The 14,820-nt window shown below is 38.3% G+C and overlaps 1 protein-coding gene across 2 annotated transcripts in view; it reads left to right on the top strand.

Annotated features, from left to right (window-relative positions):
* pard3bb (par-3 family cell polarity regulator beta b) overlaps positions 1 to 14,820 on the top strand; it is a 179,938-nt gene that overhangs the window by 54,020 nt on the left and 111,098 nt on the right. Inside the window, exons 12-15 of one of the 2 annotated variants that reach the window (XM_063887866.1) lie at positions 1,273 to 1,431; positions 5,161 to 5,266; positions 10,251 to 10,356; positions 10,925 to 11,055. In XM_063887866.1, the coding sequence (XP_063743936.1) occupies positions 1,273 to 1,431; positions 5,161 to 5,266; positions 10,251 to 10,356; positions 10,925 to 11,055 (502 nt within the window). The remainder of the gene's footprint in view (positions 1 to 1,272; positions 1,432 to 5,160; positions 5,267 to 10,250; positions 10,357 to 10,924; positions 11,056 to 14,820) is intronic. The other variant, XM_063887867.1, reaches the window with a different exon arrangement.

A 14,820-nucleotide genomic window follows, 5' to 3' on the forward strand; every position in this document is an offset into this window, starting at 1 on the left:
AAGCAGGGGGACACGTCTGGAACTGCAGGATTTAAGTCCCTGGCGGCGTAGTGTGTTCCTGATGGTAGCCTCTGTTACTTTGGTCCCAGCTCTCTGCAGGTCATTCACTAGGTCCCCCCGTGCGGTCCTGGGATTTTTGCTCACCGTTCTTGTGATCATTTTGACCCCACGGGGTGAGATCTTGCGTGAAGCTCCAGATCGAGGGAGATTAGCAGTGGTCTTGTATGTCTTCCATTTTCTAATAATTGCTCCCACACAGTTGATTTCTTCACACCAAGCTGCTTACCTATTTCAGATTCAGTTTTCCCAGCCTGGTGCAGGTCTACAATTGTGTCTCTGGTCTCCTTTGACAGCTCTTTGGTCTTGGCCATAGTGGAGTTTGGAGTATGACTGTTTGAGGTTGTGGACAGGTGTCTTTTATACTGATAATGAGTTCAAAAAGGTGCCATTAATACAGGTAACGAGTGGAGGACAGAGGAGCCTCTTAAAGAAGAAGTTACAGGTCTGTGAGAGCCAGAAATCTTGCTTGTTTGTAGGTGACCAAATACTTATTTTACCGAGATTACCAATTAATTCATTAAAAATCCTACAATGTGATTTCCTGGATTTTCTTTCCTCATTTTGTCTCTCATAGTTGAGGTATACCTATGATAAAAATTACAGGCCTCTCTCATCTTTTTAAATGGGAGAACTTGCACAATTGGTGGCTGACTAAATACGTTTTTGCCCCACTGTAGCTGTGTATATGACCAATAAAACCTTGACATAACTTCTTACGTATAGTAGTAAGTTAAGATCAAAAAAGAGGGTGTCCTGGCATCATCCGATACTGCACTAATTGAATTGTTACTGGGTTGAAAGAGAGGTAGGCTACACACACACACACACACACACACACACACACACACACACACACACACACACACACACACAGACATATATTACAGACATACATGAAAGCGGAACAACTGATAAGAAATGTCTATATAAGATTTTGAACATTGTGGAAACAGTCTGACTCGTGTTTGCTGTACTTTGTTGAATCTTCAGTAAACTCTATTCTATTGGAACACTCTCGACCCTGTTGATTTTGAATAAGTGTACGTAAGTGTTTAACTTAGTGTTGAAGGATCTCAAAGATATCCGGCCCGACTTCAGAAGATTCTCCTCCACAACAGATGCACATACCTTTTATAAAATGCATAGTTCTGCATTCCAGTTCACTGAAAATGCAGACGTTGTTTAAACCCAACTGATGTGTGTGTTTCAAAGGATGGTCGTCTGCACGTCAACGACCAGATGGTGGCAGTCAACGGGGAGTCGCTGCTGGGACGCTCCAATCACGTGGCCATGGAGACGCTCCGCCGCTCTATGTCGCAGGAGGGAAACGTTCGAGGGATGATCCAACTGGTGGTGCTGAGGGCTCAGAAGGTACACACACAACCACACACACTTCCACAAAAGGAGAAACTTCCATTGAGGAATACAAGAGCAGCGTTATGAATAGCCTATTGTATGTGTTAATTTTCACTGAAATCATAACTGGTCTGTGCTCTGGTGAATGCCATGCAATGTATAGACACAACTACAAAATGTATATGGAAGACTTTCAATGGATAGTTCAACAGCAACGCCATTAAAGTGTGTTCCTAATAGACTTCACTTTCTCTTTTTATATTGTCAAAACATCCAGAATCTAGGTTAGAACCCCTGCTTGACAAGGAGGGCCCTTGCATGCCTCTGTGACTTGACTAAGATGAAAACAAACATGTCTGCTTTATCTTCACTCTGGTTCTCCTATCCCCTCTCCTGGCTCTTACTGCTGAAAGCATCTTTTCTTTCTCGCAGTCTGCTGCCTTTGACTTTTCAGCCCTTCCATCCATTCTTCACATACTTGACACGCGCCTCCCTTCTCTTACAAGCAGCCGCAGCAAAAGAGCATTTACACTTCAGCTATTCAGATTTGGTATGTGTCTGTGTGCTTCTTTTGTGTTCGACTGAGTGTTCTTCACTCCGCTGTATCTTTTTTCCTAGTTGAAAAAAGGCGCTTTTCACCTCGGCTGCTTTTCAGCTGGTGCCTTGTACATGGCTCTGTAATATGTGTGTACAGACCTTTGCACACACAAAGCAGGGCTGTCGGTTGAAGTGTGAACGGCCTTTGCATGGAAACAAGATACATACAGTCACTGTTTGAAGTATTTACTCACAAGCACAAACAGACAGACAGATACACACAAAGAAAAACACACAAAAAAACAAGTATTTATCTGAATTAACAATCAAAATCTGAAATGTTTATTAAGCACCCAGGAATTGGATTGCTTGACAGTTGCTGCTTTTAAGGATAAAACAAAATAATAATAATAATAATAATAATAATAATAATAATAATAATAATAATAATAATAATAATAATAATAATAATAAAAATACATTATATTTAAACATAATGACTTAAAGTAATAATAATTAAAAACATAATGATATTATATAATATTTTAGAAAGTAAAATACAGTGTCTGAAGAAATACAATAAAATACAATAAAAAATATAAATAAACATTAAATGCTCATTCATATTAATTTTAGCAATCCCCTCATTGGAATTACTTTAACTACATTTTAACAATGTGTTGAACTAAATAGTTCAATAGCCCCATGATTTGCTTCTTTAAAAATTATGAACTGTCATTAAGATTTATTGCAATGCTGTTGTAATAAACATATTTAGTTTCAGGTCGTTGTTCCCCTTGTGGCATTACAGGTCGGTGTGCTTGCAGGGCGTCCCCTGTCCATAGCTCAATGCTGAAAGCTGTTAGCAACATCGATGCGTAGCATCTATGTTTCTTGGAAAAGAAAAGATAAAAAGAGAGGAAGACAAAGGCAGATAGATAAGACACGGAACCTTAAAAGCCTTTTTTTGGGCTTCAATATTGATGCTTTTGCCATTTCAGAAGTGGTCCACTCTATTCCTCCCCCTCTCATCTTCTTTCTTCTTTTTCTTCTCCATGTCCTTTGGCCTGTCTCTCACTCAGTTATTCTTACTGTATTCATCTCCAGACAGCTCTCTTTTTCTAATCTCTCACTTTATTATGCTGCTGCTCTTTTGATTCACTCACGGTCCAAACACCCAAGCTCAATAAGCATGGCTCTGCACCGGTTCCAGGGACTTAAACTGAAGTTGCTCGCTGTGGCACTGTCACCATACCTACATTTCTATTTATGATACAACAATAATGATACACTTTTTTAATTCAATTACGTTTTTGAGCTATGTAGATTTAGTTGTTTATCTAGATCTGAAAATATAATTTAACATCATTAACATGGAAAACATTTCTCTATACATTTAATGTAAAAGTCATCTAGCTTATAAGACTTTTAACTTCACTTTTGACTTCTGATTAAACTCCTGAACTCCTCCCTTACCGTCAATCAGAAATAAGACTTACTTCACCATAATGAACTATGCATTACCAACACTACTTAGTCTGCACAACCTGTGCAATTATTCCACTGTGCAATACTGATACCACTTAGGATTAATACTGTGTTAAACTGTTCATTTCAAGCATCTCTGATTCATCAATAGATATATATATCATTTTATAATGTATATACCACTTTATATTTTTACCCAGAGGTTTATTTAGTTTGCAGGTAAAAGACAACATCCATTGTGACAGTACAGACAGCAAACAACAACATATAGTACAAATGTTACATTTGAGTTCACTATTTCTTCATTTTCTAGTTGCACTGTTTTACCTTAACTTATTGCATTTCTTTACATATTGTATTTAAAGGTGTTCTGATTCTTTATGGGAGAAGAGCAGCCCAAAGATAACACCAGATTCAGTTTTGTGTATTGTAGAATTGTTCATCACATTTTACTGTAACTGAAAGCTATGTTTTACCTCAGTAACCTCTTCACTGAAAAAAAGAAACCCTCTCTTTTTCAAGAGAAATCTGATTGCACCATGACACCAGCTAATGGGATGTGTGCTGGGAGACAGTGGGGGAGGGGTGGGGGTCCACAGGACCTCTGACACTCTGAAGAGTGATGGAGCCTGGGCTTGAAATCGGGGAGCAGGGGCTGGTGCTCGGTGGGGGGTCAAGAGGAAGATGACAGAAAGGATTTATTACACACACACACAGCGCTGTCATGTCTCTTTCTGTTTGAGTGCAGTCTGAACAGAGAAACAGCCAGAGCGCCATCCATATGCATACATGTTAATGGATACAGAAGACAAATACATGCAAATTAGATTCCTAACGAAATAATAAACGCACAAAGGGACACATCCACACATTATTACAGGGGACTAAGAGGGCCGTCCCTCGGGGGTGAAGGTGTCAGTGTGACTGTCACTGCCACACACACAGGAAGCCCCGGTAAAGACGGTTATAAGCCTGAAGGCCATGGGAAATACGCTCCCTCTTTCAGCTTGATCCTCCACTGTCTGTTAGCGTCTCCCTCTTCCTCCCCTTTTTTCTACATCCTCAACATCTGATTGTGTTTGAATGGACTGCCAGAGCACTCAGGAACATTTCTGGCCATTTCAATGCAAATTACACCAGACCTTTACATCAAAACATTGATGAAGATTCACATTAAAAACAAACTTGTGACAATTGATGATGTCACCAAGTGAATATGGGCTTGAACTTATTATTATTATTATTATTATTATTATTATTATTATTATTATTATTATTATTATTATTATTATTATTATTATTATTATTATTATTATTATTATTATTATTATTATTATATCATTGAGGTTCTAAAACAAATTGCTAGATCTCTCAAAGGATGACATACAGGAGGGATTAGATATTAACATGACAGATGTTTTCTGTTTGCTAGAAATCCTTGTTATTTTATTCAAAAAATAATTGCATAAAATATGGTTTCAGTGTAGAAGGAAGTACAATGTCTTTAGAGTCTTTGTGGGGTCTTTTTCCCAAACTATTAAACATATCATCAATGCATATTTATGTATGAGTAACTTAGACTTTATTTCACAGTACTTAGTGAAGCTTTAAAATTCATGTAGCTGCATTTGCTTTTTCAAGAAATGGTGTGTCCATTATCTGTCTGTGTGTATAACGTTTGTTCTAATAGTCGTTATATTTGTTTGCTTCCTGCTTTAGGATCAACAGGGGGTGTCGCCCAATCGCTCATTCGACAGCTCCTCAGGTCTGATGGGTCCAGTGAACGGTCACTCCATGGTGAACAACTCTCTCTATGCATCCAATGGTGAGTGGACTCTGATCATCATCACTGTTGGACAGCAGTGTAATACACAAGACATCTATGATTCAAGTGTTTTTTTATATTAATTCCTTGCATAATAAATATTTAGCACTATTTCCTTCTCTGTATATGAGGTCACCTGAAAGTATAAAACATAGCTGTGAACAACTACTTGATGAGAAGATAAACTGGACTATTCCTGGAAAAAAGCAGGAAATCAACATTGAACATTTGAGTCTTTATTTTACCTAAAGTAAAACATATCAAATCTAAGGCACTTTAATTTGGGCATATACTTTTTAATTGAATTCTATTAATTTAATATTCATTTTTTTAGGGGCAATTTTTTACCTCTATTAGATGGTGGGAAAGAGATTGTTGTGACATGGAACAAATGTCCCAAGACTGATTCAGGTTGCCCAAACATTTCGTCCATCTTTAAGGACTTTCTGGATTATTTGTCAAATTTGGCCCAAATGTCTCCCTTAACCTGAATAATTGCTACGTTAATTAGCCAGTTTCACACCACTGTCTAATGGATAAAACGATGCATTGCTGCCATTTAGGACTGACATGGATAAAAACTGCAACCCTACTGATCGGTGGAAGACTTGAACCCTTACAGGACCGGCTATAACTGTGGTAGTCCACACTCGAAAATTATCTTTTTTCAAGTATGGACTTAAGCTTCGGATACTTTCTTTTGAAGAAATGCTGCCATGTAGACAACCCTTAATTAGTTGGCCCTTAACAAAGATTACCTCTACTTTTAAGGCTGTTTCCATTTGCTAGAGATGGCCAACACTCACTTGGAAAATCACTCACTACTTATTGCTTATTCCTGACACTTTCTCACCTCCTCAACACACAAGCACTTTTCATTGTAGAACAGCTTTACAGACACTTTCCTCCTAAATTTAAAACCAAATCTCAACTCAGTTGAGTCTGACCCTGTTCCTTCCCTGATTTAATCCTCCCTATGATTGATGGTTTCTTTTTTATCATTTACCAAAGAAGCAGGATCAAAGGTGGGCATATCATTTTATGTTCATGAAGTGCTGAATAAGTTTGATCACAAATAAACATTGTCCACAAGATGAAAACAAACAAAGCAGATACTGCCTTCTACAATGCAGCCTTAATTAGAGATATTATATCCGCTATCCTCCCGCTCATTTCTCTCCTTGCTTTTATTTCTCTCATCTTTTCTCAAGGTTGTTCTGTTTGTTAGTCATTGCATTAGAAAGAGTTATTTTTGTTCCTACTTCATATGGCTTCATTTTGTCTCTCACTCAATCCCACTCCTTTACTATCTGTGTGTGTGTGTGTGTGTGTGTGTGTGTGTGTGTGTGTGTGTGTGTGTGTGTGTGTGTGTGTGTGTGTGTGTGTGTGTGTGTGTGTGTGTGTGTGTGTGTGTGTGTGTGTGTGTGTGTGTGTGTGTGCAGGAATTGCTGGCTGTTGTGTTTGTGTTTTTACTGGTAAACAGCTCTGACCTTGAATACACTCTCCTTCAAATTCACCTCCGTTTCTTTGATAAACAGTACTCCCATTTCTCAGGCTATATGCTAAGTGTGTGCATATACTGTATGAGACGATTTCTGTCTAATCTGTCATGTAAATATGTATGCATTTGTCAGAATGTCAGTCGTCAGATGAACTGTTTCACAAACTGAATCTGTTTTATGTGGCTTTGAGGCCCTAATGAAAATGAAGACATTATGTTATTGCCTGTAGTGTGCTTTGCAGGAGAATAAAGAGTGTGTAATGATTCCCTACATATGTATTTATGCAGATGTGCTATTTTTGCATTGGAAGATCAGCTGTTTAATCTCATCTTCTACATTCACCTCAGATAATGGATGAAACCCTCTCAGGCTTATTGTGGTTGTTTGGAAGTGGACACTCTTACACACTCTCTATGGTTGTGTCCGGCTTCAAAGGCCCTTAGATGTAGTTGGAGTTGCACTTAATATCTTGAATATGGAAGTAGCCTTAAGTCCAGCTACATGCTTGCTAAGCATCCTGCCCTATCACATCAATTCTCAATTTGCACAACAACTCTCAGCTTTAGCTTGCTTCTCAACCGAACGCATTTGTCTTTTGGATTGGAAAGTCAGAAAGTCCAACTGTTTTAATTTAAAAGTATAACTAGAGTCTTTCCAAACCTTTTCAGCATGTAAGAAGCTGCCTCCTTCCTTTCAAATCTTGATAGGGGAGACATGTTATGGGTTACAATAAGATGGCTTATACCACAATATGATAGCCATAAGTAGTCAAGATAGTGAGATTAGCTTTGGTTGTTATGCTAACATCAGCCGTACCAGAGAAACTTTGATAACCGCGTTATGATGCCGATCAGCGTCAATTCAGACTGAAACGCATTCACTTCATCAGCTGCTTGTGTGACAGTCCTCCACGGCACTCTGGAGGGAAGTATAAGGTAGGAGAAGTAGTTTTGTAAATGAATCTTGCTTCATATGATTAAAAACTACACAAGCATCGACCCGACACAGTCCTCTCTCATTGTTGTTGTTAGTAATGTTGGCGAGAAAATCAACGACGTAAACGGTGATGTCATGATGTTGCACCAGTCGGGCTGTGTGCGGTGGAAACACAACTGAGGCTAAAAAGAAGAACCAGTTCGGAACAGGAAGAGCACTCGCACTGAGCTAGAACTGGAACTTGTTTGTGGGAAAGGGGCATAAGTTACCTATTCAGGCAAAATAATTGTGACTACACTAATGTTTAATAGTCTTGAAATAATGCAGGCCCTCACTTTTAAGGTTGTATGATAAAACACTTCGAAAAAGTACATCTTTCCATGCATATGATTGAAAGTGTTAACACCGTTATGCCCCTCAACGTGGAAAAGTGAGAAGGAGATGGGGAGTAAGAGAGACGATTACAGAAGCGCATTTTAGACAAATACAGACGGAAGGAAGGAAAAGTTGTGTACAAAAGAAGATTCACATACCTGCCAATGGAGCAAACCGCTATTGATCTATTATCCACACAGCAAATGCCTCCTTCACTTCAAAGAGCGGGACTCAGTGTGTGTTTGTGAGCGAGGTGAAAGAAGAATGTGTTTATGACAGTTTGGCTGATTAAGGTGCCGGCAGTGAAGAGAAAGGAGGAAGTTTAGAAGGAAAAAAAAACTGAGTGGGAGATACAATGATTTATGGCAGATCTGAAAAGAGAGATAAATGACAGGAGGAATATCAGATTGCAAAAAAAAAAAGAAATGGGAACAGAAGAACAATGAAGCAGGTGATTAGTGTAGAGGGGGGGGGGGGGTAAAGATGAGAGATGTGATATGTTGAGACGCTGCTGTTTTCCTCACATAAAGGGACACACGGTGACGATTGTGTGGCAGAAGTGATGACTGTATGTAAATGGCTCTCTGGTGGAGTTGTGTGTCTGCGTTGGGAGTGGTCGTGAAGTCGTTCATCAAGCACCCGTATCGCTGCTCTACATCTGCAGCTGCGTATTCCTTTTCATCCGCTCTGTGTTCCCGTTATATGTCTCCTCATCTCCCTCTCCGTCTTAGCGTTATCTCGTCTTCCACACACTTTTTTTATCCTACAGACTTTTTTCCAGTGAAATCCTCAAATGAGTTTCGGTTTAACCCACTTTTTGAACATAGTTGGAGTCAGTTGATAAACACGATTCAACACAGTAGTCTGCGTTTGGTTAAAGGGCTGGAGTATCAAATGACCACATCCTGCAGCCTTCAAAGAGGGATTAACAAACCGTGGCAGCTGTGGTCAGATTTATTCATGGTATTTCCACTGGACACTCACTGAGACTGGGGGGGGGGGGGGGTCATGATATGCCCCAACAGATCTCAAAACTCTCATAATACAATCCTCTGATCCATTTTTTTTTTTCAGTTTGTTTGACTCTCCGAGCAGATGCTTGTTTTACCACTAAATCGGAAGCAAGTTTTAGCCATTGTTAATCCACTGAATGAGTCTGGTTTATAACACCTAGTACAAAAGGAGTTTGCTGTGATTTAATTGCAATAATCCAATCAAAAAAATGCCTGTTATATCTACATACCCATTCCAGCTTATGAAAAGTCTGAATTCATGCTTTGTCAGGACTGTATGTGAGACAATAAGGTAATTACTTTGAAAATGCTTGTTTTCTGACCAGTGTTGCCAACTGCGGAGCTATTCTCTCTCCTAAAAGTTGTTAGAAGTCACTAAATGACATCATCACCTAATTTGCATAATTTACAACAATGCATGTAATTGTATGATGCTATAAAACATACAAATAAAAAGTGAAATCAAATATGTTTAGATCTACAAATGAACTTTTTTCTGACGATTCTTGTTTTTTTGCCTTTGAAATAGGCCATCACTTCCTAAAATAATAATGAATTGTAATGCTTTGAATCACACTACATAAGTCCATTTTGTCATGTATTGTTACATTTTAGAATATTACATTTAATCAAAAGACTGTTATGTGGGTGGGAATTAGTAGATCTACATCCAACCCTCTTCCTTTATCCGAGCTTGGGACCGGCAAAGTGGCCCTGTAGGCCAGGGCCGGATCAGCTGGGGCTTTGCGCATGCTCCCCTGTTAATATAGACTCTAGACCAGGCATGTCCAGGCTTGTGGGTGGACCCGCAGTAAAACAAATCCTCAAAACTGTATTTGTGGGCCTATGAACTGGATTTAACTTACAGTCATTAAGAGACCTCTCCACATTTTGCTTAAATCTGTATCTCTGCATGTACGGCAGCCATTCCAGTGTCTGTTGAATTCCAACACAGAGAAATGTTGTCAGTAATTTATAGAATACAATACATGGACAGTAAAGACATGTGTTGCTGTCTGGGAAGTATTGGTGCAAAATGAAGCAAATGACAGCTGTTTTGCTCTAGAAAAGACAGCTGTAGTTCATGAAGTCTTCGACCTGCTGCATCATATCAACACTTTTCGCTTCATGAATCCAATCTGTTGTTTTGCTTTTCAGTGACCAATGGGAGTTACTCTTACATGGACGATGATGAGGATGGGGAGCTGTATGGTCATGAAACAGAGTTCAGCAACTCGACCCAGCACTCTTATCTGCACGAGAGGTGTGTGGTTGTGTGTCATTTTTCTTTTAAAGTCGCTATACAGAGAGATTTACATATGAATACATTGATTGACTAGAACAATAGATGTGTCACCTAAAGTCTTCCCCTTTGGTTTGATATTATTATTTATTTACTCTTTTCATCAACACTGTCTTCTTTACTAACTGCTCTGCAATACATGAGTCTAGTTCAGTAATAACTACGAAAAGGTGTGTTTGATTGTTAAAACAGTTGTGATTGTGTTAAATATGAATGCCAAACATTTAGTTATTTTTTGTTTTAATTTCTACATTACAGCTGGGATTTTAAAATAGTAAGCAAGCCTCGCATACATCAATCACTGGTGCTGGATTAGCATTCTGTTTTGCATTCCTTCTGCCTGAGGGTCACACAAAAGTGAATACTTTTAGAAGATGCAATCAGCTACATTCTAAATTAAAAAGATAGTCACCAGTAACAGGTCTTCAGGGTGGAAAAAACTAGTCTGTAAATAATGTCATTTCCACAATAAACAACTCCCCACCTACAGCTTTTTCCGAAAGTAACTTTTCTAATTATTTCTTTCCAGGGAGAACTCTCACAGCTCCAGCCAGGCTCAGCCCCAGACTCCTGCCCATAGCCAGAACCAGCAGCAGTACCATCACGTGAAAGCTTCAAAGAGCATGGACCTCGGTACGACTCAGAACCAGCAGCACACTGGTGGGGTGATTTGTTTCAGTTTATCTGCTCTGCATGGTGGCTGCATGCCTCCCATCATCCCAGAACTCCCTGCTAATGCATGGCTGCTGCACGGACGGCATGCTCCTCGAAGCCACATGCAGACTGTAAACACTCACAGCTACAAATGCGGGGGTGGGGGCACTTTACCCATGTTGCATGGCTCGAGAACACGGGGTCAGAGTAGTCTCGATACAAACAAATGCACATAGAATGATAAGATTCCTAATTGTATTTTGGGGTTTGTATTCAAGAATCTGTATTCATGCTCTTGTAGGGACACGCTCTGGTGATTGGCTGAACATCAAGGATCCATCTGATTGGTTACAGATGTTGAAAAAAAATAACAGTTTTGAAAGAAAATGAAATAACTTGCAAGAAAATTCCCCTTTCAAAGTTTGTACGAAAGTATAATGAAATCTGATGTTAGAACACTTTATAATACATACATGTTTGGATAAGTCTTACATGCATTTAAACCAACAAGTATTTTTTATATTGTTCATTTTTGTAGATATTTTTGCGACACTTAATTTTATACATGTGGAATTTGTTGTACATTCATATGGAACATAGAATCGTTGTTGTTTATACAACATACCTTTTGGTGATAGGGACATTTATATTTAAATCCAAAATATATTTGAGACTGATATGACCCGATTAGAAGGCCACTCTTACTGTAGGAACATCAAGCTTTTACACTTGTTTTATCTATAATCAGTTGAACAGCTACTCCGTCTCCTTCTCTTTCAGCTTTTTTTAAATATATTTGTCTAAAAGAAAAGAAAAGGAAAACACGTCTCAATTTGTATCAAGGAATCTAATTTTAGCTTCATTGTTTTCTTTTAATTATTTATGCAAAAAAAAAACTGAGTCCTCTGTGCCGCTGTTCACACCAGCTCTGTCACCTGTTGATCTCTGATTACTGAGGCGGGCCGGGCGGGGGGGGGGGGGTTCACTGACATTTCAGCAATTGTTTAAAAGTCAACTTCAGAAATATGCCTATGTCTGTGCTCATGCATACATCTGTGTAATATGACAGTGGATGGCGCAGCACAACAAAAGCTCATTGTTTCAAATGTCACTTCCCTCAGTCCTCCTCCTCGAGCTAGTTCTGCTGTGTGTGTGTGTGTGTGTGTGTGAGAGAGAACATGAGAAAAAAGAGCAGAAGTTAAGTAGCAAAGACATCAATTTCCACATTAATAACAGATGGATGGTATGTACATTGTCCCGTTTGTATTCTAAACACTTGATCGTCAGCACATGTGTGACAAACAAATAAGGATTTAATTGATGACTGCTTCAATGGCATGAGTGTTGCTCTCACTTTTTTTTTTTTTTTACTGACAGGGAAACAATTATTGAGGTTAGGATATTGGTTTGTATCCAGTTATTGTTTTGAGGGGAATACCTTACATCTTTGGGGATACACCTTTTACTTTTTGACTTTATCCTCAGATCCCCCTCTATTTTGTTTATAATCCCAGCTCTGACTGTATAAAGCTCAGGAGAACAGATCACTCACAAACAACACAATAATGCTGCAGCTAGGAGGCTGAACTGCTCACTAATTGAAGCTTAGATTAAATAAACATAGAGATATTTGCTTTTTTTTGGTAAGATAGCTCGTTAATTGTGTTGTTACGGAAGATCTGGAAACCCAGCCTGCTCTGTGGGGATCTGACTTTTAGAAAAGTATTACTAGAGGTGGAAGAAGTACTCAGATGTTGTACTTGAGTAAAAGTAGAAGTACAGAGTGTAGGAATACTCTGTTACAAGTAAAAGTTTCTGCATTCAAAATGAGACTCAAGTAAAAGTACTAAAGTATCAAAAGCAAAATAATTCATTCTGCAGATTGGTCCATTCCAGAATATTATATCTGATGTGTTTTGATTATAATTATTGATCATTAAAGTGGTCTCAAAACTGGTAAAGGTGCAGTTAGTTTTAATGACGTTGTGTACTGCAGGGCGGCTTGTGAATTTACTCCAGGTGAAACTAAAGTCTGATTTAAGTGTTGATTATATTTCACATCATTATCCAAATCTGTAAAGTAACTAAGGTATTTAATAAATGTAGGAGTAAGAGTACACTATTGACCTCTGAAGTGTAGTGAAGTAGAAGTACGTAGTATCATTAAATGGAAATACTCAAGTAAAGTACAAGTACCTTACAATTGTACTTAAGTTAATAACCGCTGTGTAAAGGTATATCATACGATTTGTTGTTTTGTAAAAGCTTTTAGTCTTCTTCACTTAAGTACAGTACTTGAGTAAATGTACTTGTCTTGATAGGACAAATGAAAGCCAACTAGTTTGATAGTAGTTGCTAATTAGAGATCATTTTTGATATTTAAGTTTTAAAAATGACACAAATTGATGTGTCTATCCTCTCCTAATATGAATATATTTCATGCTTTTGTTAACATGGAAATCATTTTGGTTTGGACTGACAACCAAATACATCATTTTGGATTTGAGAATCCAGGATGAAGATCACCAGACACAGCTTTGAACATGTTTATTTATATAGATATTTTTGCGAAGCCGTGTCTTGTATATGTTGATTTTCTTACATTCACATTGGACATTTAACATGTTTGAAGTGTGTACATTAACACATATTTTTGTTGATAGGGACATTTTATATTTAAATCCAAAATATTTTTGGGAATATCGGAGATCAGGACCTATTGTTAATAGTCCAGATGTTTGATCCTATATTTGAAAATGGCATCAGAAGTTAGTTGCTGCCCTTTCTGTTTGTGAGCGCTTTAGGGTCTTAGATACTGTGTACAATGTTCAGACACAACTCAAGCTGTCTGAAGTACTGCTTGAATGACCGCAGGATGTTTAGCATAGGTATGTTGCTAATGAGGTGATAAAATAAGCTAACTTTAGCATCATTAGCAACTGCTACTTTGTCAGCATGCTTATCTCTGAGCAGGAAACCATATGTGAATCAGATTTGGCTCATTAGTGAAGTAGGGAAATTGAAATCATATCAGCGCCATATGTGGTACACACATGACATTCCTGTCCTGTGCATTTCCTTTTTTAAATACCTATCTATTCGTCGCCTGTTTCATTTGTCCGTTTTCACAATGTAAAGTCATGCAGGTGCAAAACAAATGGACAGATTATTTAAAATGAGCTTTGAACTGTTTTTAATTTTTTTGTCATTTTCATATTCTTAGTATATCTCACCTCCGATAAAGGAGTGCTGATTAGTGCTGTATACTATCTGCATGAGAACATTTTAAGTGTGTTTTTGTCTGTCTGTGTGTATGTGTGTGTGTGTGTGTGTGTGTGTGTGTGTGTGTGTGTGTGTGTGTGTGTGTGTGTGTGTGTGTGTGTGTGTGTGTGTGTGTGTGTGTGTGTGTGTGTGTGTATGCCCATACTGCTGTAAAAAAAGAAAAGAAAAGAGAAACAGAAAGCATTGTTAGCATTTAATTTTTGGGTCAGTTACATAATTTCATTTTTTATTGAATTTGTCCTCATTTAATTTCCAGCCCGATTAAACATGTATGACACATTTATGATTGGTTCCAAATGAACTGCTTCCTGTTGTCCTTATTCTCTCCATCTTTGTTTCCTTTTCTCTCCCTGCCTGTACCTCTGTCAGTATTTGTCCCTCCCCTTGCCATTTCTCTTAGTTTTTATTCAGTTATTCCACTGCAAATAGGAGCAGCCAGTTCTGTAACTCTTTGGATAATTCCATATATGTTCTGTTTAATTTAATCGG

This window comes from Eleginops maclovinus, chromosome 7, assembly GCF_036324505.1.
Source record: "Eleginops maclovinus isolate JMC-PN-2008 ecotype Puerto Natales chromosome 7, JC_Emac_rtc_rv5, whole genome shotgun sequence".
Taxonomy (NCBI): Eukaryota; Metazoa; Chordata; class Actinopteri; order Perciformes; family Eleginopidae; genus Eleginops; species Eleginops maclovinus.